Source organism: Squalius cephalus (assembly GCF_949319135.1).
Source record: "Squalius cephalus genome assembly, chromosome: 10".
NCBI classification, from domain to species: domain Eukaryota; kingdom Metazoa; phylum Chordata; class Actinopteri; order Cypriniformes; family Leuciscidae; genus Squalius; species Squalius cephalus.
The window spans coordinates 30,933,023-30,959,152 of NC_137131.1; the positions used below are offsets into that span (position 1 = coordinate 30,933,023).

Here is a 26,130-nt window from a genome sequence, read left to right on the forward strand (position 1 = left end):
GGGCTGACAATTTCAAGGGGAGACCTATTTTGCGTCAGCGGCTCTTTCATTGGGTGGTGAATGCAATTGTAATGTGTTACAAGGACAAAAATTTACAATCTCCACCAGGGCTCCGAGCTCATTCCACTAGAGGAATGGCTACTTCCTGGGCGCTGTTCAGGGGTGTTTCTATTCAGGACATTTGTGCTGGGCATCACCGCACACTTTTGTGAGATATTATAGATTGGATGTGACCGAGCCATCGTTGGCTCACTCAGTGCTTGATGTGGAAGCGGCGCATGAAACGTCCTAGCACTTCGCACATGTCTTTCGCACATAAAAAGTAAAACACCCTGGTGCCTATTCACTTTAGGGTTTTAATATAGGCTTATAAGGGCACAGGTTTTACTTTAGTGTCAGAACCAAGTCCACTTGTTGCCACCTTCAATGTTGCGTCTGTTCATACAGCAATACGGGAGTGGTCTATATCCTATGGCGAGATACCGAACAGATGTTAGAAAGAGAACGTCTCAGGTTACGACTGTAACCTATGTTCCCTGAGAACAGGGAACGAGATACTGCGTCAGAACGCTATGAGGAACGCCTCCGCGTGAACCGGTGTCTGAAATGCTTATCTAATCATGGCAATTCTATTGGTCGGCAACACCCTATGACATCATCACTAGTGCGACCCGGAAGTATAAGGGGAGCCTGGAGAACTTGTCAACAACTTATCGTCTGAAGGGACTGTTCAGCAGGCATCCCCGAGGCATGGCGAAAAGACGCAGTGTCTCATTCCCTGTTCTCAGGGAACATAGGTTACAGTCGTAACCTGAGACGTTCCCTTTCGAAAGGGAACTCGCACTGGATCAGAATACTATGGGGAACGATCTACCCACATTGCCATGCTGAGGGGAGTGCATGCCAAATTCTGGCTGTGACAAAAAACGGCAGTTTCACTGAAATGCCAAAAACACTCCCCCTTCGGGTCACATACAGGCTGTCAGTGACAGTATTCCCTACGGCCACTGCCCAAGCTATAAGCCTCAAAGCGGTCTTTGATACAACGAAGGCCTACCAAGGCTGCTCAAAGGCTTTGGAACCAACAACTTCTGTGGAAGGGGTTCCTTTAAGGCAGCGGTCCCCAACCTTTTTTGCGCCATGGACCGGTTTAATATCAGACAATATTTTCACGGACCGGCCTTTAAGGTGTGGCGGATAAATACAACAAAATAAAATGATACGACCGGCATAAAAACGGGGGTATTTTTTAAATATAATAATAAACGTGAATCCAATGTGTAGGCTTACTCGCAATTTTATTAGCAGTGTACTCGTAACATCGCGCCTAAAGACAACTGAGAAAGCCTGAACACAAACAAAATGCCCCCCAAAAGAAAAAAATCTCCATGTTTTCGGTGCTGATGCGATGTAAGGGTGGCGCTGCCAATAAAGCACCTAAAAGCTGTCACAAAGAACGGGCAAAATTAATGATTATGAATATGTAAAATATAGCAGGAGACGTTTTAATTGTTTAATAATAAGCAAGTGTTTTCTGTGCAAAGATGAAGTTGACGATGCTGACTCGATCTTTGCAGTAGGCCTAGTGAACGCGCCAGAGAGAAATGCACATTTCATACGAATTAGCCTAGGCTACATAAGCAGAGAACAGTCAGTTTTCTTTCGTTTTGAATTGTTCTGTTTAAAAGTAAACATTTCAAGTTTCTCAGGTCTCAGGTCTGTGAGGCAAGTAGGCTAACTTATTACCTTATTGAGTTTCGGTTAATTTATGAGATCAGCTCCAGTTCACGCGCCCGCGCCTCCGTGTCGTGATTAAATATTTTCTACTATATTTAAGTACTTCTTACTTATTAAATCCAGGCAATTGGTTGATGAAACATTGATTAAAATTAAGATACAAATAATACAAAACGAAATTAAATTTAACCCTCTATGGCATGACTTTTTGTTTTTTGGGGAAAAAAATCTTTCACCCCATTTTTTGGGAGCTTGGGGGTCCTTGATAACATATCCATCATAAAATGTGCCCCCCCTCCACCCCTGAACCAGATATGGGTTTGTTGCCTCAGGGCAACACTGTGCTATGAGGGTACTAAAACTCAAAGTTTTTCTAAGCAATATGTGCATTAGAAAATTATTTATTTTGACAAACATCAATCACAAATGGTTTTAACCAATCACAAACATCAAATAATCAACAAAAACAACTATTACTACTAATTACAACTAACACCCCCCCCCCCCCCCCCATATGTATGTGTATGTGTAGTGTTTGGTGTAAATGTTCATATGAAAATGAAAATTTATACATAAAGTGTTATGGGGGGTGTTAGTTGTAATTAGTAGTAATAGTTGTTTTTGTTGATTATTTGATGTTTGTGATTGTTTTTTTTTATTGTTTTTTCTATGTTTATGTAACGTAGGGTGCTAAACCTTCTAATGCACATATTGCTTGTTTTCCCTATTCCACCTATGTAGAAAACCTTTGAGTTTTAGTACCCTCATAGCACAGTGTTGCCCTGAGGCAACGAACAAAAAAACACAGTTTTAGTATATAAATTAAAACAAAATAAATCTTTAAACAATCAAACATACTTCTTTACATACTGATGCACATGCATATATTTTTTAATAAAACAATATTTTAACTTAAACATGTTAAAAAGTGATATTTATCTTACTAATTGGTGGCACTCTGTAGCATGTGGTTTTGCTTCATTAAAGCACAGCTCCACCCCCCCAAAAAAGGTCACATCCGCTTCAGCCCCTCATTTCAAAAAAAAAATATATATAAAAAAATTAAAGGGGCGGTGTGAGGTCCAAAAATGTGGTTTGTTGCCTGAGGGCAACACCATGCCATAGAGGGTTAAAGACAGGCTTTTTGATTTCTGTTTGAGGTCTCTGTGAAAGTTTTAAAGCAGTCTTTTAGTGCTGCTTTCAGAGCGCTCACGTCTGTAACGGAGAACTGTCCCGTCCATAACAATTTTTTGTTTTGTTTTTTTGTTTTGTTTTTTTTGTGTGAAATAGGCTACATTTCTAAATAAATGCGACTTATAGTCCAGTGCGACTTAGGCTATATATGTTTTTTCTTCTTCATGACGCATTTTTTGACTGATGCGACTTATACTCCGGAGCGATTTATAGTCCGGAAAATACTTTAAGTTTTATATTCTTTCTGTCCGGCCCGGTACCAAATGTCCCACGGACCGGTACCGGTCCACAGCCCGGGGGTTGGGGACCCAAGAGGCAACCTCCCCGTCTCTCTCTTGAAACCAACACGGAAGTGAGTTAAACTGCAATTCATTGACTGGCCGCTTGAGGCTGGCTGCACAAGTGAGTCAAATCTGTATCTCCCCCATGTTAAAATTACCAACTTTACAGCAGAAAAAAACATGTTTACAGCCTGGTTCTCTCTGTGGCTTTGGTCTATACAGCTAATTTTGCACTTCATAACAACTGTGAGGGGGGTGAATTTTTTTTATAACTCATCTGTTTAGTTGATTAATATTTAAAGTTCTGCATAATTAAGGGTGTGTCCACTTTTGAGTGACAGGTGGATTCCCGCTGATGTCAATGCTAGCCGTTTGTCTGCTGTTAGCCGCGTCACTACTCACTTCACCTCAGCAAATTTTAGCTGCTGAACTTGCCATTTCTGCAGTATTTGTGCTTTTTTCGGGATTATTTCATACAATTTAATACACCCATTACTTCGCCCACGGCTTTGGATTCCGTCGTTGTCGTCGAGTATCGTTCGAGAGAACAACCAGCGCTGTATTTCAGTTGTTTTCCTCTGTGAACATGCACTAATGGATGTCTGACAATTTCGTTGGTTTTTGGAGTTTTCAGATTTAAAAACGTCTATAAAGGCTCGTTCGTTCTGCTCTCACGGAACAGATTGATTATAATATGCTTATGTAACGTTACCGTCAGATGAAATCCTGCAGGTGTCGGCGCTTTCTCCATCCATGCAATAAATGCACATCCTTGAATGAGCGTGGATTTCTAGCGCATTTACTTGAACTTCATAGGTAATATATCTATGGTTTAACCCATTTGAGAGGCGGCCAAAATCAGAATTTAAAATGGACTGAATAAGCTCTCTACGAACTTGACGAGCGATGCCGCGCTGACGGACCATAGACTATAAAAAAAGAGTGACTGTCAGACTGACATGTATGCACATAAATCACTGTCACACACACTCTCTCAGAGTAATAGTTACTGCATAATACATTTTCAACTAGCAGAATAGTACAGAATCATGATACACAGTCTCACTTGTAGCCATGTCTTTTAATAATATTTCGAAGGGCAAAAACAGGAACTTTTAATTGGCTTTACATCGTCAACTGTCACTTTAGCGCGAGGCCCTGTGCAGTCGCAGACTTGGTACTTTCCATAGGGTACTTTCAGTAGCATATAGCATTACCTCCCAAGCCTGAGCTAACTCGATCACGTCGAACGGTGAGCGTGATTTCAGATAGCCGGGCTCTTCCAGCTCCACACACGCCCCGCCTCTTTGCCCATTTTCTGTTATCCGAGAGTGACGCAAGGTGACGCGAGGCCAAGATGGCGACGGCCGACTCCGCCCACTTTAGGCTTCAAAAATGCTCTTCAGAAACCTACGGGTGACATCACGGACACTACGTCCATATTTTTTTACAGTCTATGTGGGGACCTCTGCTTTAAGGGAATATGGCCAGGGGCTCCAAAGGAGTCCCGTCCAGTCACTTTCTGAGGGGGACATGAAGTCAACCACACATGCCACCAGGGAGACTGACCTGGTCTAATTTAATGACCTAGTCTTGCCAACAACCTGTCTGTTTCCTAAACAGAGTCTCTAACACTCTAACATATTTTGCCTCACTTGTGGAGGCATCCGATAGGGAGGACTGCAGATAGTGGCAGTGATCGCTCACAGACCGGATCATAGAGACGGGCATCATGGAGAGTAGAACTCAGCATAGCGCTTTCTAACTCTTGAGAACTCTACCCAATCCTGGATCTACAAAGTGCTTCAAAGCCATGTGGAGGCTGGGCACTCTGAAAGGGACCCTAATAGGGGAGCGCCTCTAGCTCTAGGGCTGATCTAACAGGGAGGCCTCGTGAGAGTCCTTTGACCTTCCGACCAGATTTATGGAGCTAAGTATTCATGCAGAACGATCCTCAGATAGATTCTGGAACACTATACTCAAAACCTGAAAAGTATTGACCAGGCTCTGGGCTAGGTTTTGCCTTTGCAGTGCTAAGCATCCAACTCGTTGGGGATCCACCTTCAAGGGGGCCTGTCAAGGCCTAACTACTTGATAGCGGAACTGTTAGCAGAGCTAGCTACATAAGTCAGGTGCTCTCACAGACATCTCTGTGGGCCTGGTTATACTTATTTCACATTGCCAACAGGCAGTGTACTCAGCAAAAGTGCTATCGACCCTTTAAAGCAAGGGGAGTACAATCTTACGCTACCGAATTATCGAGGAGGCCTACTTTAAGGCCTACATCTTCGAATGTCACGGGCATCAGCAGTGCTTCGGCTCTTAGGGAGCATACTCAACCATCCCAAGTGGGAGGGAGTAACTAATCTGTCTCTACCTGAGCCGGGGTGGTGAAGGGTGATATCATATGAGCTATGGGTATCAAAGTACTCTAAATAAAGAGCCTAACAAGGGGAGTACTATCAGCATGTATTTTTTACAAGACAGATTTTACATTCTCTACTAAACCCAAGGAAATGGAGGCCACAATAAGGTCTTTATGGAGACCTTTGTAAATTTTAAGGCCTAGCTGGATAAACTAGCTACAATACTCAGCTCTAAAGGGCGAAGGCCTGAGCATACTGCTTCTTACTTTATAGAGAGAAAAGGCTTGACAACGCCCATGAGATATCTGCATGGGAGGCTTTTTTGAATATAGCCTGCTACCTATGCTGCTCTCTACCCTGTAACACCACTAGCATTTTTACACCTAGTGCAAAAGGCGGGCCTTGGCTAGATGACTCTTGTAGTAAGAGGAGGCCAGTACTAGGAACAACTAGATTTACAGGAATACCAATTTCCAAGTTACTAAGCCTAAGCCAGATATAAAGTGACTGAAGTTCAGAGCTATAATCTCAACGACTCTCTAAAGTGAGAGGAGAACTGCTGCTCTAGTATAAGGTGGCTATCAAGGTGGCCCGAAGAGGGCCAAGGCTTGACTTTGTAGTTCTATCTGGAGTTTGACAGAGCAGTGGCCTCAGTAGAATAACTCCCGATAGGGAGGAAGCCATCTCACACAAAAAAATGTCTATTAGGTGCTCGGATGAACGGTGGCCTCACTAGAGAATTCCCCATACAGCCAACCTGTTCACTACTACAGTTTGGCATTACCCGACTCTAACATAAGAGGAGGCCTATGGGAAGGGTATGCATAGCCTACCTATATATGGGAACTTCAGGGCCCTAATTTCACCATCCTATGAAAACCATATTTAACACCCGTCTTAATACTTCCTAACAGGGGACCATGGCCTATTATTCAACCTTACTAAAAACTCACGTAAAGGGAGAAGACCTACAGAGCTCAACCTGCTGCCCATAGAGCGATGGCCTAAACGTCATTCACAAAATGGAGGCCTATCACCATAAGAGTACGAAAGAGCGCACTTACTACCAAACCCGACGCCAGACCTACAGAAGGGTTCCAAATTGAAGGAATAACTCATAATAGGTCCAGCCTCAGGCTGATGCAAGAAGCGCTTGGGGTGAGAGATTGAAATGCTTCAAATTTGTCAGCTGATCAGCCTGGTATGCTTGCAATACCGTCATTGGGTGCAAGGCATCACCAGCTAGACCTGCCACTGCGTATGCCCTGCCATTTAAGCGTGCTGTCATATTTTAGTGGCTTAAGAGGCAGGATCGGAGCACTTAGTGTTGATGCCTCTCCAGCCGTGAGATAGTTAGCAAACATCTCGTCAATTGGGGCATCGACACATACCCGTGTTCGCGAATCCCCTCAACATCAGCGTAGTTCACTGATGGTGATGAATACGTGCTGAATACGAGTTCTTCCATGCCTTTCCGATCTCATTGTGTAGATCCGGCAGGAATGGAAGGCTCATGAGAGCTGGAGCTTTATGGCTGGAAAGAAACCATTCATCAAGTCTGTCACGAGCGTTCTCTTCCCTCATGTGCTCCAACGATAGCAGAAGCCTTGTTGAAGCACATTCCATAACACACAACAGCTTAACATACGCGGTGCAGGGTGGCTGTGAGGCTCGATGGTGTTTTTAGGGAAGGCGCCGTTGGGGGCTAAAAACACCAAACACCGGCTGTGAGGGTTTGGGTTGTATATCCTCCTCACCCTCATCAGCCATCTCTCTCTTGGGCTGGTTGTTTTTATACACAGCAGAGCACTCGCTGCTGGATCAGAGGATGCTAGTGACAACACATCCTCATCCTGCAGCTCACTCTCGTGAGTCTCTGAAGGGTGTGAGAGATTAACAACTCTCTGAACCTCCTCAGCGAGCTCCTTCTGAAAAACCCCACAATTCCAGTCTCTACTCTGCCTCAGCGCGAGCGGGACCTGAATCGCCTGGAACAGATGTCTCTTCCCTCGAGAAGAGAGCAGACGAGAGTGGAGTTTTCTCAAGGGAAAAAAACTCACAGTGGCACAAGCAGATCCCTCAGGAACTGATCGTGCATGCTCTGGGCCCAAACAATAAACACACAAGTTGTGTGTTATCAAGTATCAATATCTTAGAGACGAATGCACACACTTCCTGAAGCGTTTTTCACAAGGCATGATTACCTTTTTGAAGTTTTCAGGTTGAAGCGTACAAACAAAACGTACTTCAGTCCCTGAAGGCGAAAAAGCTGTTGACATGTTCTCCAGCGTAGAATGATGTAGTTGCGGGCTCCTGTGAGTTATATACTAGGGAGGCGGGATTCCCTGATCGCTGTAACAATTGGTTCAGTCTGACAGACGAGAGCTGTGTCCCAATGTGAAGGCTGCATCCTCCGAAGGCCGTATTTGAAGGCCGATTGCGTCACAGCGGCGCGACGAAGGACGTCCCAATTCAAAGACTGCATCCTTGGAAGGCCGCATTTGAAGGCCGATTGCGTCACCGCGGCGCGATGAAGGCTGTCCCAATTCAGTTCTGCATCCTCCGAAGGCCGTATTCGAAGGCCGGTTGCGTCATCGCGACGCGACGAAGGCTACCCTGATTCAAAAGCGACACCAAATGCGCCCTTCGTTTCCCCGTGAAAGGAAGGATACATAAATGGACACTTAGCGGCCTATCCTACCTTATCCTACCCCATAAGTCATTGCGCGCCATTGACGACAGCATTTATTTATTTATTTTTAAAGGATGGCCGAGACTAGAGATCGGTGGTGGACAGCAAATTCAAATTTAAATGTAAGTATTATGTTTTCATTTACTCAAATAGCTAGTGAAACCAGAGTTAAAGTTTATTATAAACTTCATCTTAACTCCTTCGTCACCATTGCATGGCTTCATTTGTCAGGTAGTTTGAGGCAAAACTTGTGCTAATATTAGTTTAACGACCTATATTTGTAATATTTGCACTAGTCTATCTCACTTGTGTATTATAAGAAATATCACTCACCCTATAAAGCCCACAACAATAAGAAAAGCAGTTGATAAGGGAATGGTGTTTCACTTTTATGTGTTTTTGTAGCGCTAGAAATATAGAAATATAGTAGCGCTATAGAAATATGATTTCTTAAAGGGATACTTCACCTCTGGGAAGATGAATGTGTATTTAAAATAGGTCATTTAAGTAGAAGAAATGTGAAGAAATTTTTGAATTTGGAGCTTTCTAGACTGAGAAAAGCCAGAAAATGTATTTTTGGCTTATGTGGATGAAAGACAACAACTCCCAGAATGCACTTGCTTCGCTGCCTTAGGAGGCCACGCCTACCGGTAAGAGTGCGTAGTTGAAAACAACAAGGCTAGCCTACGTGATGAGTTTGCCAGTGATTTAGAGATCGGCCAAAATGTCCGGGATTCGGCTTTTGCGTTCTACAGTCGCCATTCATCATGTTTACTGTGGCGAGCAGGACGAGGCTGACGGCCGCGGGAGAACGTCATTACTGAGTCGCGCCGGGTCTCGCATCGCTCACGGAGGAGCGGGAATTTTCTTAGCAATGGTAAAACGCACATCAACCGATCACTTGTTTAGCGTTCATGTAAACACTATTCAGATTCACCAATCGGAATGAATTCAGTTAGATTGAAACAAAAGGTGCATGTGCATGTAAACATGGCGACCGCAGAACGCAAAAGCTGAATCCCGTACATTTTGAACGATCTCGCCCGCCGGACAAGTCCGGGAAAAGGAGGATGGTATAACCCCTACTTACTCAGCTTTCTCCTACTATTCAGCTTTCTCCACAGAACAAGAGCCTGCTAGCTTAGCTTCCAAAGAAAGACGGCTGACACTGTGTACATTCTGTGAGTGAAATCCCACCTCCTATGGGCGGGCTGAAAACATGCGGAACAACGCCATCTACTGGCTGTAGTCTTTAGCCTCTGGCCAGAAAATCCTCCGATGACGCAAAATGACGATTTTTGCGTCATCGGAGGATTTTTTCCAGACAAAAAATACATAAATCTCTTGTCTCAGGGGGATATGAGGGTGGAAAGCATGGTAATTCGAAAATACTACATGTTTTCTACTGATCCAAAGCTTAATGCTAAATCCTGAAGTATCCCTTTAAGTATTTTGTATGCATGTCTTGATGTGTCATATTTTGCAGTGTTAACAATGCACTTAAGATTGCACCCATGTGTTAAGCTTTTTTAGAGCAATTCAGGAGAAAAAAAAATACAAAGTAAGAAAGTTAATACACACGTCTTTGCTGAAATGTATTGTGCTGTTGTTGCTAACAAGCCATGGTTCATTTGCTCTGCCCTTAGTATTGCAAGTGTCCTGGGACAGGTGAGGGTGTGAGTGGGAAACCCACTGCTGCAACTTGGCCCTGGTTTGTCCTCATGGATGAGGTGTTGGGACAGAGGCATTGCACCAACCCCTGTCGTCATTGCCTGAATCCCTGAGGACACACCAGGGCCGAGTTCAGCAGTGGGTGCCCACGGTGAGGAGGAGCCAGCACCAGCAGCAGCAGCACGAAGGCAGAGGCGAGGAGAGTAGGGAGAGGATGGACAGGCTGTTTTCTCTTCTTGAGAGAATGATTGAAAAATATATATTTTTTCTACATATTCTTGTTGAACTTTTTTCACTTTTATTTTTTAAAAGGAAAGAAAAAATCTGTACATTATTTTTATGCAACTTTAAACGTGTAAATAAAAGAGAATGAATTGTTCTGGACATTGTTTATTTTTTTGACAGTCATAATTTCTACTTGAAACAAACTCTTGTATATCTTTTTTTTTTTCAAATAAAATTGGTAAATGAAAATCATTTGTTCCACAGTCTACATTAAAGTACTTTTTCCAACTATTAACAACATACGTTAAACATATCAAAATCAACAAACATTTACAGTACATAAAATAAGAAAAAAATGATGTAGACTTTTATTGAGCTGAGCAGGGAGACCCTGGAGCTGCTGGACCGGGATGGGCTGCCCCTGGTAAGGCCTCTCTGCTGGTGGGACATCATCTGGGATGGTCTCCGGAGTGTTTGAGTGCATATTTCCACTATCCACTAAGTTGTCTACCAACAGGTTTGCAGGGCTGACTCAATCGAGTTTTTTTTTTTTTTTTTTTCAAAAAGAGTAATTTCTGAAAAAAGTACTTTTAATAACAAGTTTTTAGTATCAAGAGTAAAACTAGAGGTATGTATTCTGCAGGGGAAAAAACTCCTTGTCAGGGTTTTTATTATAGTTTTGTATTTATATTATGCTACTACTCATACCTGTCAAGTTTTGGATTTGAAAATAAGGGAAATTTTCCGGCGCCCACCGCGAGCAGCCTACCCCCCCCCCCCCCCCCCATGCTGTGAACATTCATTATAGCCTAAATTAAAACACAAAAGGGTGTATATGAAGAGCATTTATTTAAAGGCTTATTTGCATATTTTCTGTTCATTTATCATTGCTTGTCTTTACATTTACATTTTATTTTCATTCCACACGTTCTTTTCATTTCATATTGCTTTTCTTTTACAGTTTTTCTTTTCATTTTACATAACTTTTCTTTACTCTTTTAGTGATTTATTGTACAAATTTGTTGCAGACTTTGCATTCGCGGTATTTACATGAGGGTTTTGGTTTTTTGGCAGGAGTGCCCAATTCCGTCTTTTTTCTTCTTTTTTTTAACGAACTTTATTATGAACAATGCACAGGACAATAGATAGCCTACCGAGAACACTACAAATACTGTGCGTGCCTTCCGTCTCTGTAGTAGCGTCCATCATCCGTCTCTGTTTTTTTTTTCTGTTTTTTCCCGCGTTGTCACCATAGACTGTAAGGGTTGTCACCAAAGAGTATAGCCTACTCTTTGTTGTCACTCATCATCTGACCTCACACACTAACCTCGCGACAACTGCCACCTACAGTACCTGTAGCCTAGGCTACTGCAGGTGGCAGTTATCGCGAGGCTACTGACAGACTCAGATTAGGAATGTTTTTTTTTTATTTTATTTTTTTACTCCGCCCGGACCCGGGGTAGCCTATTATTATTTTTTAATAACGCAGGTTAAAAACTGGGAGATTTACGGGAAAATACTAATACGGGAGGACGGCGGGAAAGAAGGGTAAAATACGGGACTTTCCCGGCCAAAACGGGATACTTGACAGGTATGCTACTACTACTGCATTTTACTTCTGAATATTTTCAAGGTTGTTACATTATATACTTTTGTGTAGTTTAATGTAAAATCATGTGAGGGAAAAAAGGTACTTCAGTAGGTTACTTCACATTTGTACGTGAAAATTTAGCGAAATATGCAGTTCCGAAAATTAAAGTAACAAAATGTAGGTCTGTTGTCAGTCACTATATTAACAAATTGTTGCTAACTACAGCTCCGTCCCATATCAAAGGGCGCATCTGAAGCGCTCGGACCGGTCTAGCCTACGGAGGATTGTTCTTGTCGCCTGGCAACTGTGACTGACAGCTGCCGATGACGAGCGCGAGAAATACTGGACTTTTTTATATTCAATTGGGTTTATATTCAAACCGGGCTAAACCGAAAATACATGATCCATGTATTGAAACATCCTCAACATGTCCTCCAGTAAAATATAAAACATGAAAATGACAATAGCCAATTCTGGCTCCAGGGTGCCGCCAGAAATTCTGGGCCCTATGGAAACCAAAATTTCTGGGCCCCCTACATTTTTTACAGATAAAATTTAACCCAATTAACATACCCTGTATACTTTAAAAAAGATACTTAGCACATTGCATAGTTAAAATGTCTAAAGATGAGTACAAAGCCTACAAAAACAAGAAAAAATATATAGAAATATGTACTTGTTTACATAAAAGGGAGAACATTTATTATCTCAATTGCAATTGCAAGCACAACAGAACATAATGTACACATATTGACATATACTTTACATGAACAACACTGTTAGACTTTTCTGTAATTTCTACAGTTATTTACTTTAAATCCCCCAGTATTATACTGCTATTTCTCTTTACAGTAAATAACTGTGATTCCCATTGCATCATGGGAATTTTCTGTGACGTCTAACACCACATACAGAGACTTACTGTATTTTTTAAATTTGCTGTATACTACTGTATTTGACATAACTGCCTCTCTGGCTGGCACCATTCCACCGTGCTTTTTATTTCCTAATTTTTGCCTTACACCGCGTGTCTACAACGCTATAATAGCCAGAGGCTGTCTATATTGGACACATTGAAGCGACCGGACCTTTAAATGCAAACCTGTTAGTCCCTTGTCAGAAATAGCGCGAGCGCTTGGACTCGTATCGGACTACGTCAGAAATATAACGGCCGCGGCGCATCACTGTCTGGGATTTGTCGTGTCGCGTCAGAGCATCCAGTGTAGGTAATGGGGTCTGTGTTTTGTTGGATCGCGACGTTCGTGTCTGGCCCGGGGAAGAGACAGAATTCACTTCACCGAGAGAGAGATCAGCAAGCAAGGTAAAAAAAAAAAAAAAAAAACTTCTGTGTGTGTTGACAGGATTGTGCCCAGTTTAACCTATGTTATAACGTTAACGTTAGCCTAACGTTACTCGTCGTCAACATGGCGGTAACGAACTTTACCATGGTAAACTGAGCTAACGTTTCATTTTACACACTTTGTTAGATTGAATTGACGAGTTACAATATGCCAACGAGCAACGCGTTTACATAAACAATAAATGTGAATAAACTAATGTGAAATTCTGTTTATAGCCTAATGTTGGCCTACTGATGAGAACCTTTATAGTTTTAGCATTATTTTTCAAACTATACCATATTATAGTTTTTTTTTAATGGAATTTAAAATATACTTCCATTTTTGTGTTTAAAGGCAACTGCAACAAAGCGCCAATTCGCGCCAGTGACTTCTAGCAAGATTCCAGAGGTAAAGCAGCCCATTTGTGATATATTTTGAGATAAGTTTGCTGAAATGATTAGCATACGCAATGTGAAAATTGCTTTGAGCCACTGGTGCAGACTAGGTAGCTTACAATATCTTATAAAATCTCTATAAACTTTATATCAAATAAGTGACCTTTGCATTATGTCTAACTTTATTACACAGCAAATGAACCAATCAGAAGATGGACCATTGTCTTTGTTCAGTCTCACCAGATTAAATGTATCCAGGTAAACACTGCAGTTAAACTCTCACTAATTCATTCATACCAAATCTAGCATTCTAAACAACTTAAGTTTATATTTTTGCATTATTTTGATATTTTATTAGCCAGAAGACTCTACCATTGCAGTCCCACCTGACTAGGAAGGTCCTAATATCAGCGCACAGGTGGGTTATACTGTAGGAAGGAGAACGATCATCACACAGTGATTTCTTGCATGTATCTTACTGTGTATTTGTCTCAAACAGGTACTCCTTCACTGCAGACAAGCTAAAATGGGCTAAAATCATCGATTTCAGTCGTTTTTTCTATGGATCTCAGCATTTTTGGACAGAATTTAGGATTTGCAAGTATTAAAATTTAATCTGGCATAATTTAATTTAGTTCTATTGTATGCTATTTATTGACAAAAGCTGTTTACAAATATATATTCTTAAGTTTTTGTTTATGTGAAAATAATAATAAAAATTAACAAAAAAGGAGGTTAAAAATAATGTGACACTAATATTCTCTCTCTCTCTCTCTCTCTCTCTCTCTCTCTCTCTCTCTCTCTCTCTCTCTCTCTCTCTCTCTCTCTCTCTCTCTCTCTCTCTCTCATATAGTTTTGGAACCGGGATCTCCTCTGAAGGACTGAGTACATCTGTGTTTGTGGACACGCATGCAGACCAGGGAACATTCTGATGTTGTCAATCAAGTTCTGAACAGGAACCAATCTTTGGAGAAGTTCATTTATTCACAAAGGTGGACAAAAACATTGTGTTGGCTTTTTAAAGATTATTTTGATGATGACTTTTACTCCTATGCTGTAGAAAAGATGGAGTAGACAGTCAGACATTGATAAGAAATGTTTCTTGAGCATCAAAGAGACTTCTTTCAAAAACATTAAGACACTTAAATACTTCTTTTGGCCACCAGTGTACATGAATCCAACACATTTTTGGAAATAAGTGAAATTATTTTTAAGGTGGGGTTATGTGTCTTGTATTGTGAAAAGAACTGTGTTTTGTCCTGTTTTGGACATTTCCTTTTTGAATGCTTAAAAATGTATTTATATTCTGCAGTTTTATGAATGTAATGGTTGATATTTCATTATAATACTTGTATAAGCTAAACAACCAATGACTCTACATTCATTTAGTCAAATGCTAATGTTTTGTTTATGGTTTTATGTATGTTTTCAAAAATGTTTGCAGTGAAGGACAGCACATAATGTGTTAATTTAACACGTTTACACATCTTTGTGCTAACCTCTCTGACATATTTACTTTGTTAAAATCATTAACACAATGAGTTAAAATTAACAAAAAAATGTTGTCTCTAAACTCACCCATTAATGTGTAAAAATTTCACACATTTCCAGCATTGGCATGTTTATTTTGTGATATATACTAAATGTTTTAAATAAAAAAAAGGTATTTTGTGATAACTTTGTCTAATTGGTTTGTATGAAAGTAGTACTTATGTAGGATAAAAATAAAATTAATCATATATCAAAATTATCAAATCTAATTTATATTTAGTACAAATAAAAATAATTACAGTAGTGTACTGATTAGCTTAGTTTTTACAGTAATGCACTGTACTGATTAGCTTCGTTTTTACAGTAATGCACTGTATTTACACAAAACTGAAATACGGTTTGGTACTGTAACTCTTAATTACAGTAACTTACTGGCAACAGTGTTGCCAGTAAGTTACTGTAAAAAACCCTTGAAAAGTCTAACAGTGAAGCTTTAGCTGGGTCAAACTGCTCAATCAGGAAACATCAGCTAGAACTAACCCATAATTAAATCAGTCCAGGAATAAAACTAGCTAGGCCAAAAGGGCTCAAAATCAAGACACACCAGGAGTAATGCCAGGCCTAAACCAGTCCAGGACTAAACAAGTACTGAACCAGACATCAACTGTTTGTTATCCAGGTCTAACAAAGTTATGTTCAACATCACTTTAATGGCCCAGCGGCGTGCCTTTCTGCTGGCAAAAACGGCAAACTGATTTTGTAATTTTTGAAGCATGTAGATTACTTTTTGTTTTGTAAAGTTATCATCATGTGGCGAACACAGTAGATAAGACGTGTTTAGAGGCTTCAATCTTCGTGAAGTTTCGCGCTCAGGCTCACCTTGTTCGGCTGAGACGGGGACGGGGGACGTGGGGGAAGGAGGACGTGGGTGTGCAGCAGCCGCTGAATCTGTGTCTACGAGACATGATAACCCGGAGACAGCAGAGATGTGTTATTATTGTTGGATGTAAATCATAATTCAGTAATTATTTTACTATGCTAGCTAGATAAAAGCAGGTCATGTAGCAACAAAAGTAACTCTGAAAGTTTTGGAATACAGTTATAGGGCAAGCTACCTTTCTTTTTGAAAAACTGTGTGACATACTGTCGACTTTGGCGTTCTCTGTCTTCTCTTTCCTTCTTTTCTTTCCGTTTTTGATGCCCTGACTTTTGATGTGACATGCCTGCGTGTGTCACTGTCTGCGCTGCATCATAACAAGTGCAATAACTAAGCAAGAGACGCTACACTAGCGATCGTAGCTCGGACAGCGCAGGTGGAATGAACCATTGTGAGGGGGAGTGGTGTGACTGAAACAGTAAATACATTATTTGTTTTTTAAATATTAAATCTATGGTCAAAACGGACAAAATACACATTTAGTGCATGAGGGGCCCTAGCACATTTAATGTATGTATAAAAAAGAGAAAATAAATAAGAAAAGAAAAAGGGGGTCTGCTCTTCTGGGCCCTAAATCAGCCTGGGCCCTTAGAATCGTCCTAACCTTCCACCCCTTTACGGCGCCCTTGTCTGGCTCCATAGCTTTTTACTCAATTAGGCTATATCAAATGAATTATCAGGATGGCAGCTGTCCTCTCGCACCGTTGAGGAGCGGTGATCAGAAACACCTGGTTGCGCAATTAGGAAATCCTATGAAGGCTACATGGTGCATCCTTCGGAGGACGCATAGGCTGCATCCTTGAAGTCTTCAGTCCTTCGAAGGATGCAGCCTTCACATTGGGACACAGCTGAGGTGTAATTGGTGCTTCGTACACCTGTCACTTTTGCAGTGCACCACAGAGTTTTAAACATAGCTGGTTAGGTACATATTTAAAAGGAAACCATTCACTTTAATAATTGCCTTATACTGTATGTGCACTTCACTGCCTGGCATACAATGACACAGATAATTTGCTAAGGATAAAAGCATGTGGTAACTGAATTAATGTAGGCTATAATATGTGACATATACACATCCAAAGTTAAGTTAAACTTAAACTTAAGACTAAAAACACTCACATGGTCAAACAGGACAGGAAAGACAAGGAAAGAAAACAAATGTTGCCCAGTACACCAGCTGAGTTTTTTCTAAATGCTGAAAACTGTTCTTTGCAAAGCAGATGCCATATATGACATCATAAAACCCTTTCTTTACAGAAATGAAAACGTACTCGGTTACTAACGTAACCTCGGTTCTCTCTAGTAGAGGGAACGAGTACTGCGTAAGATATCTTACGCTAGGGGAAAATCCTTTTTCCGCGAGATATTGAAGCCAAAAATTATCCTTAATTTTTCAATAATGCAAAATGCGTTGCGGCAGCATACAGACATAGGCGAGGAGCTCGCGCGCCTATTGGCTGCTCTGCGGCAACTGCAGCAAGCCTATCGAGCGAGGCCTAGCGTGACGTCAGACCCAATGAGGGCGCTTCGCGCCCGTTGCGTCACATCCCGCCGAAACGGGCGTGGCCTAGGCCTATAAATATCGCTCGCAGGCAGCTATTATCTGGTTTTTACTCATCGAAGCAACCAGAGCGTGTGCATGCACGGCAAGATACGCAGTACTCGTTCCCTCTACTAGAGAGAACCGAGGTTACGTTAGTAACCGAGTACGTTCTCTTACGAGAGGTCTCTCGTACTGCGTAAGATATCTTACGCTAGGGGACCCAATGCAAGACGCCATGCGTGCTGGGATCTGACACCAAAGACCCAAGGGCGAAAGCTCGGGGTTCATATAGTGCACAATCACCCAGGGAACTCACAGGGAGTCCGGGAAGAGGGAGTGGCGAAGCCGCACTCTTCCTTGTATATCAGCGTCGCTTAGACGCGAGTTACATCATACAGACAGGGCAGGGCACGGCCTGAGCTGATGGGGAAATGTGGGTCTCATACAGTTTGCCCAAAAACACATCTTTGTGCAGTTGCTTTACACTGTCGATCATTGAGCTGTGCTCAGCAGACGCAGCATTCTGAGCTGATAGCATCAGGACAGACAATACTGGTTATCTAGACCGACAGCAGCCTGGCCTGCAGGGCAGGAACCTCTAGGTTGTAAAACCTTATAAATGTTGACGGGGAGGCCCAGCCCGCCGCCGTACATATATCTTGCAAGGCAACCCCACTCGACCAGGCCCACGATGAAGCCATGCTTCTCGTGGAGTGCGCTCTGACACCCAACGGGCACTGCATGCCCTTGGAGGCGTATGCTAGCGCAATAGCATCAACTATCCATCTGGATAGGCTCTGTTTCGACGCGGCTAGCCCCTTATAGTCTAGATGGGATGTATCCAAAAAGTGAAAGTGAGGAGCATTTATGGGTACAAGTTGGGAACCGGCCTACTTTACATATTTCAAGGGTGCTGAATCCAAAAAAACTGGTTCCCAAGCAAAATTTTGAGTTTTTGACCTCCTAATCTGCATATCAAAATGGCCGCCAAATTGCCTATCTTGCTCAGTCGTTGGACCATTTTCCCCTAGTTTTTTTGTAAGTAGGCAATCAAGATGAGGAAATTAAGTTTCTAGATCGATAGTCAAGGGTCAGAGCAAAGATATAATGGAGGCTCACTGCCTTTTTTATGTATATATATATGCAAAATACCAACTTTTAAGGTGAAATTAAGTATTATTTGTGTCATTTTTTAAGGCCGACATACATATTCAATCAATATCACTCTTAAATGTTCCCAGTGTATATATGATATGTGATGTATTCCATATTACATAATAACTAAGAAAAACACCATTGCAAGTTGTCTGAGATTTCATTTTTTATGCAAATTAAGGCGAGACACTACAGGTGAATAGGGTAAAAATTTTAACTAGCAGATATCACCATGAAACTTTCACAGTTGATTACCTACATTAAGATGAGAAAAAAAATGTATTACAAGTTTTCTGTAATTTAATGTTTAAATATGCAAATTAGGCAATATCTAATGAAATGTGCACTAATTTGCATATATTTAAAAAAACGAAATCTGAGTATTGGATAAAGCCAGGTTAAAAATAATTTTTTCATTGTGTTCACATATTAGATGGGAAAAAAATTACAGAGGGATTTATGGATATCTACTTTTGTTATCCTGTAAATCAGAAAATACTGTCAATAGCCTTAAAAAAAGCATTTTCGCCATGTTTTTTGGAATAAAATGTTATATAAATCAGGCTAGGAATAATATATTTACAAATCCCTCTGTAAATGTCTTCATAATATAACTAGATACAAGACTGGAAAGTTTGGTGTATAGGTGCTACTGAAGTGGAGCGTCATCCATGTGGTTTCCTTAGTCTGCTTCCGAAGCCTTCACCGGCCCCAAGCAGGAGGACGGCACCGCCCGTCTCCGCCCCTTAGCCCGCCAAAACGCCAGGCTAAGCAGCACTCCTGAGATGGGCAGCTTGGAGTTAGGGCTCAGTTCTTCTCAGGGGCTGGTAGCAGGACCACTCCTTCCCCCGGTGGAGGGCTGGGGGAGAATCTTTTTTCTAAGAACTGATGCCCCTTCCTCCGAGCCCCAAGAGGCCATGGATGGCAGTGTGCGACGCTCTGCCTCACCACTCTTGTCCCCCTCTGTCGCCAGACCTCTGTCAGAGCAGGCCCCCCGTGGAACACTGGTCCTTCCCTGGCCTCCTCTGTCAGGATGCGGCAATGACCATGCCCCCACACCGGGTCGCTACGCCGCCCACGTCCGGACCGTTCATTCCACTTCGCTGCCCTACCGAGGGTACGTCTGTGGTTCCCATGACCCCGCTGGTTCAGTTCTTGGGAGCCTGGCTAGAGCTTCCCAACCTGTCCCGCTGGGTTGAGAGAACCACCAGGCTCGGCTATGCGATTCAGTTCGCACGATCTCCTCCCCGCCTCCGGGGAGTCCGTTACACTATGGTGGGTGGCAATGCCCCTGTCATGCGTACGGAGGTCGCTACCTTACTGGCGAAAGGTGCAGTCGAGATTGTCCCTCCAGCCGAAATGAAGTCCGGGTTCTACAGCCCTTACTTCATTGTACCGAAGAAAACCGGTGGGTTACGGCCAATCCTGGACCTGCACGTCTTGAACCGATCCCTTCACAGGCTTCCGTTCAAGATGCTCACGTGCTCTCATGGCTTCAGCCTCTCCCTGGAGAATGGAGACTCCATCCAAAGACGGTTCAGCTGATTTGGGATCAGTTCGGGGACGCACAGGTAGACCTGTTTGCCTCCCACAACTCGTCCCATTGCGACCTGTTTTACTCCCTGACCGAGGGCACACTCGGCACGGACGCACTGGTGCACAGCTGGCCGCGGGGCCTTTGCAAGTATGCGTTTCCCCCAGTGAGCCTTCTTGCACAGACCCTGTGCAAGCTCAGGGAGGACAGGGAGAAGGTCATTTTGGTTGCCCCTCATTGACACAACCGGACCTGGTTCTCCAAACTAGTCCTCCTCGCGACAGCACCTCCCTGGCCAATCCCTCTGAGGAACGACCTCCTTTCTCAGGGACGGTGCACCCTATGGCACCCTCATCCCAATCTTTGGAACCTCCACGTGTGGCTCCTGGACGGGACGATGGCCGCCGATTGCTGCCCGAGGCGATGGTGCTGGAGCAATGGAAGAACTGGTGGGACGGAGCTCGAGCTCGCTGCCGTGCTCCTGGGTCGAGGAGGGGTAGCTGCCGTCCGAGAGGGAGCGGAGGAGTCCCGTTCGCCGTGGGCCGGAGCCTGTTGCCGTCGGCCATGATGGGGGCGGAGCAGGGAACGGGAGACTCGCTGCCGGCTGCCCTCAACCGGAGGAGCCATCGCCGTCCGCCAGGAGGCGGAGGAGCGTCGAGCCGTTCCCCAACGGATGTCCAGTACCATCGCATGGCACCGCGAGTGACTCTCAGCTGGTTGAGGACCGAGCGGCAGTGTGTCCGGGAACCGGATTAAGAATTTTTTTTTTTTTCTCTCTCCCCTCTCTCGTCTCTGTCGCTCCTCGTGCTTCCGTCTCCTTTTCCCTCACCTCGTCTATCCATACCTCCAGCCCAGGTACCGCAGCCGCCGTGATCGGTCCCCCCGGGGAGGGGGGGAGGGGGAGTAAGCGCAGTCTCGTGGGTGCCCCCCGGCCTGCGAGGGGCGATGGGGGTATGTGGCGAGCACGACGAGGTCGAGGGCCGTGGGAGGACGGCGCGAGGCCGGTGGCGCGATTGATAATGAGCGACACGTGCGCGACGCACCGGTCTCGCATCTCTCACGGAGGAGCGGAAGCATAAAGGAGGAGCGACGACAGTGAAGAGCGAGAGAGGAACAGGCCTGAGTTTTATTTGATGTGTTGTTTCTGTTTTGTGTGGCCAGCAGTCGTCCGTGAGGGGCTGCTGGCTTTTACTTTCATTTTGTATTTGATTTATTTTTATTATTAAAAGTCTTTAAATGTTCGCCGGTTCCCGCCTCCTTCTTCCCGTAACAACATACCCCGTTACAGCTACCATCACTTCCGCTAGAGCATCGTCCACGAGACATGCCTACGCGTTGAAGTGGAACCTCTTCGTCACCTGGTGCTCTTCTCGCAGAGAAGACCCCAGAAAATGCCCGATCAGTGTCGTGCTTTCCTTCCTGCAAGAAGGGTTGGACCGAAGGCAGTCTCCCTCCACCCTTAAAGTGTACGTTGCCGCTCCTCTGCGAAGAAACATATCTGCATGTTGCCAGCATACTTCCTTATATACCCATGAGGTAAGGCGGAGTTACACAATGCAAATTCCGCAAACCCCATTCATCGTCATGATGTAACGTCTCCGTTCCCTACTCAGGGAACGAGGGTTACATATGTAACCGAGACGTTTTACGCCCCCCTCTCAGAAGCCTTGGGCATTTGGGACAATGTGTCAAAAAATATTTTCTCTAACCTCAAACCCTTTCTCCCACATTGGATGTAGTAGCAGCAACCATGTGTGGCCCACTATAGTCTTCTATCAAATAGCAGTATTCATTGGTTCCATGAGAGTGGGGCCAGCCCATAAAAATATCTTAAATTTTAACGTCTAGTCGGTCCACAGTCTAATTCTGCTCTTTTTGGTTTTCAGCTATTGTTTTTGTCTGACTTTTATTATGAAGTTTTGTCTGTGGGTCATAATTTGTCATTTACTTTCCAGTTTCGTCTGAGATGCATCTGAAATCGGTCACAAGTTCACTTGTTCATTATAGTGAATGGCACATGTACTTTATGGAGAAAAGAGAAATGAATTGAGTGAGCGGCTTAAGATGACGGAATTTGTGTGTGCCAGAGAGTAGAAATAACTATTTTACACCTTAAAAAATAATGACGATAATAACTTTATATAACTTTATATGGTATAATGAAAATAAATAACTTGTTCACTTGTTCTCATATTCATGTCATATTTAATAGATAGTTCATTCATTTTAATAGAATAATAATACAAAAACTACAAAAAAGAATTAACACAATGATATAATTTTATTATTTTTACTTATAAATTTGCCATAAAAAGCAATAAATAGAGCACATAATACATGAAAGCTGTATTCCTTTCAGGGTTATCTGGTTTTGTTTATTTTTAGTTTTCTCCACATGGACTCTGTTTGTGTTTTCACCTTGGTTAGCTTGTCTTCATGGTTGTTAATTTGATTCATTACTCAGTTCAGCGATGGGGGTATGTGGCGAGCACGACGAGGTCGAGGGCCGTGGGAGGACGGCGCGAGGCCGGTGGCGCGATTGATAATGAGCGACACGTGCGCGACGCACCGGTCTCGCATCTCTCACGGAGGAGCGGAAGCATAAAGGAGGAGCGACGACAGTGAAGAGCGAGAGAGGAACAGGCCTGAGTTTTATTTGATGTGTTGTTTCTGTTTTGTGTGGCCAGCAGTCGTCCGTGAGGGGCTGCTGGCTTTTACTTTCATTTTGTATTTGATTTATTTTTATTATTAAAAGTCTTTAAATGTTCGCCGGTTCCCGCCTCCTTCTTCCCGTAACAACATACCCCGTTACAGCTACCATCACTTCCGCTAGAGCATCGTCCACGAGACATGCCTACGCGTTGAAGTGGAACCTCTTCGTCACCTGGTGCTCTTCTCGCAGAGAAGACCCCAGAAAATGCCCGATCAGTGTCGTGCTTTCCTTCCTGCAAGAAGGGTTGGACCGAAGGCAATCTCCCTCCACCCTTAAAGTGTACGTTGCCGCTCCTCTGCGAAGAAACATATCTGCATGTTGCCAGCATACTTCCTTATATACCCATGAGGTAAGGCGGAGTTACACAATGCAAATTCCGCAAACCCCATTCATCGTCATGATGTAACGTCTCCGTTCCCTACTCAGGGAACGAGGGTTACATATGTAACCGAGACGTTTTACGCCCCCCTCTCAGAAGCCTTGGGCATTTGGGACAATGTGTCAAAAAATATTTTCTCTAACCTCAAACCCTTTCTCCCACATTGGATGTAGTAGCAGCAACCATGTGTGGCCCACTATAGTCTTCTATCAAATAGCAGTATTCATTGGTTCCATGAGAGTGGGGCCAGCCCATAAAAATATCTTAAATTTTAACGTCTAGTCGGTCCACAGTCTAATTCTGCTCTTTTTGGTTTTCAGCTATTGTTTTTGTCTGACTTTTATTATGAAGTTTTGTCTGTGGGTCATAATTTGTCATTTACTTTCCAGTTTCGTCTGAGATGCATCTGAAATCGGTCACAAGTTCACTTGTTCATTATAGTGAATGGCACATGTACTTTATGGAGAAAAGAGAAATGAATTGAGTGAGCGGCTTAAGATGACGGAATTTGTGTGTGCCAGAGAGTAGAAATAACTATTTTACACCTTAAAAAATAATGACGATAATAACTTTATATAACTTTATATGGTATAATGAAAATAAATAACTTGTTCACTTGTTCTCATATTCATGTCATATTTAATAGATAGTTCATTCATTTTAATAGAATAATAATACAAAAACTACAAAAAAGAATTAACACAATGATATAATTTTATTATTTTTACTTATAAATTTGCCATAAAAAGCAATAAATAGAGCACATAATACATGAAAGCTGTATTCCTTTCAGGGTTATCTGGTTTTGTTTATTTTTAGTTTTCTCCACATGGACTCTGTTTGTGTTTTCACCTTGGTTAGCTTGTCTTCATGGTTGTTAATTTGATTCATTACTCAGTTCAGGTGTGTGTTGTGTTCAGGTGTTCATGTCTCATTATCCTCTAACTACTTAAGTTCAGATCAGTTTGTGTTTCGTGTTGGGTCTCGTCTATGTGTAGTTGTGTTTGGATGTACCTCTTTGGATTACTCTGTTGGAGCATTAAAGCCTAACTTTCGTCGTCGATTCTTTGGTGTTTTTGTTTTCCGTCTTGTTTGTGTTTTTGTTTAATTTTTTTTTGGTTCATCATGGACTTCCCTGCTGTCAAGCTGCTTTGCCTTGAGCAGGGAGACAGCTCCCTCGAGGAACGGGCGGTGCCGTCCTCCTGCTTGGGGCCGGTGAAGGTTTCGGAAGCAGACTAAGGAAACCACATGGATGACGCTCCACTTCAGTAGCACCTATACACCAAACTTTCCAGTCTTGTACCTAGTTATATTATGAAGACATTTACAGAGGGATTTGTAAATATATTATTCCTAGCCTGATTTATATAACATTTTATTCCAAGAAACATGGCGAAAATCATTTTTTTAAGGCTATTGACAGAATTTTCTGATTTACAGGATAACAAAAGTAGATATCCATAAATCCCTCTGTAATTTTTTTCCCATCTAATATGTGAACACAATGAAAAAATAATTTTTAACCTGGCTTTATCCAATACTCAGATTTCGTTTTTTTAAATCTATGCAAATTAGTGCATATTTGATTAGATATTGCCTAATTTGCATATTTAAACATTAAATTACAGAAAACTTGTAATACATTTTTTTTCTCATCTTAATGTAGGTAATCAACTGTGAAAGTTTCATGGTGATATCTGCTAGTTACATTTTTTACCTTATTCACCTGTAGTGTCTCACCTTAATTTGCATAAAAAAATGAAATCTCAGACAACTTGCAATGGTGTTTTTCTTAGTTATTATATAATATGGAATACATCACATATCATATATACACTGGGAACATTTAAGAGTGATATTGATTGAATATGTATGTCGGCCTTAAAAAAATTACACAAATAATGCTTAATTTCACCTTAAAAGTTGGTATTTTGCATATATATATACATAAAAAAGGCAGTGAGCCTCCATTATATCTTTGCTCTGACCCTTGACTATCGATCTAGAAACTTAATTTCCTCATCTTGATTGCCTACTTACAAAAAAACTAGGGGAAAATGGTCCAACGACTGAGCAAGATAGGCAATTTGGCGGCCATTTTGATATGCAAATTAGAAGGTAAAAAACTCAAAATTTTGCTTGGGAACCAGTTTTTTTTTGACTCAGCACCCTTGAAATATGTAAGGTAGGCCGGTTCCCAACTTGTACCCATAAATGCTCCTCACTTCTTATAGAAGGCCATTTTTCTGAAATCCGTCTAGTCTATTAGAGCGCCCGCTGAACGAAACAAAGAACTGCTCTGTCTGTCTGAAAACAGACGAGCGAGACACATAAGCTCGTAATGCCCTGACTGGGCAAAGGAGGCTCGCGTCTTCTTCCTCATCAGGGACCGGTAGGGCTGACAGGGAAATGACCTGCGCCCTAAACGGTGTATCGAGGGATTTTTGGAACATAACCGTGCTTAGTATAACCCTTGAGTCATTAGGCCCAAACTCCATGCACGTCGCACTCACTGAGAGCGCGTGTAGGTCCCCTATGCGCTTCACTGAAGCGAGAGCCAGCAGAAACACAGGAAGACAGGTGTTTCAGATCAATCGTCTGTAAAGGCTCGAATGGGCCACCTTTCATGGCTTCCAGCACCGTAGAAAGGTCCCATACGGGGACTGAGGGAGGTCTGGGAGGATTCAGTCTCTTAGCCCCTCTAAGGAAGCGGATGACTAAATTGTTTCTTCCTATTGACTGACCAAGCGTTGTTCTCGAGAACGCTGCTATAGCCGCCACATAAACTTTGAGCGTGGAAGGAGTCCTGCCCTTATCCAACAGCTCTTATAGGAAGGAAAGCACCTCCGTCACTCCACAATCTGTGGGTGACACGCCACGGGCTGT

The 26,130-nt window shown here is 42.7% G+C and overlaps 2 protein-coding genes across 3 annotated transcripts in view; one reads left to right on the plus strand and one right to left on the minus strand.

Annotated features, from left to right (window-relative positions):
- lhfpl4a (LHFPL tetraspan subfamily member 4a) overlaps positions 1–26,130 on the minus strand; it is a 149,459-nt gene that overhangs the window by 116,088 nt on the left and 7,241 nt on the right. The gene's annotated exons all lie outside the window — the stretch shown is intronic.
- Positions 13,093–14,100, plus strand: LOC307165949 (uncharacterized protein; the record flags this gene model as incomplete). Its single annotated transcript, XM_079884034.1, has 5 exons — positions 13,093–13,205; positions 13,452–13,505; positions 13,686–13,750; positions 13,851–13,910; positions 13,992–14,100. The coding sequence occupies exons 1-5, from the start codon at positions 13,182–13,184 to the stop codon at positions 14,098–14,100; spliced, it is 312 nt and encodes a 103-aa protein (XP_079740160.1). The 5' UTR covers positions 13,093–13,181.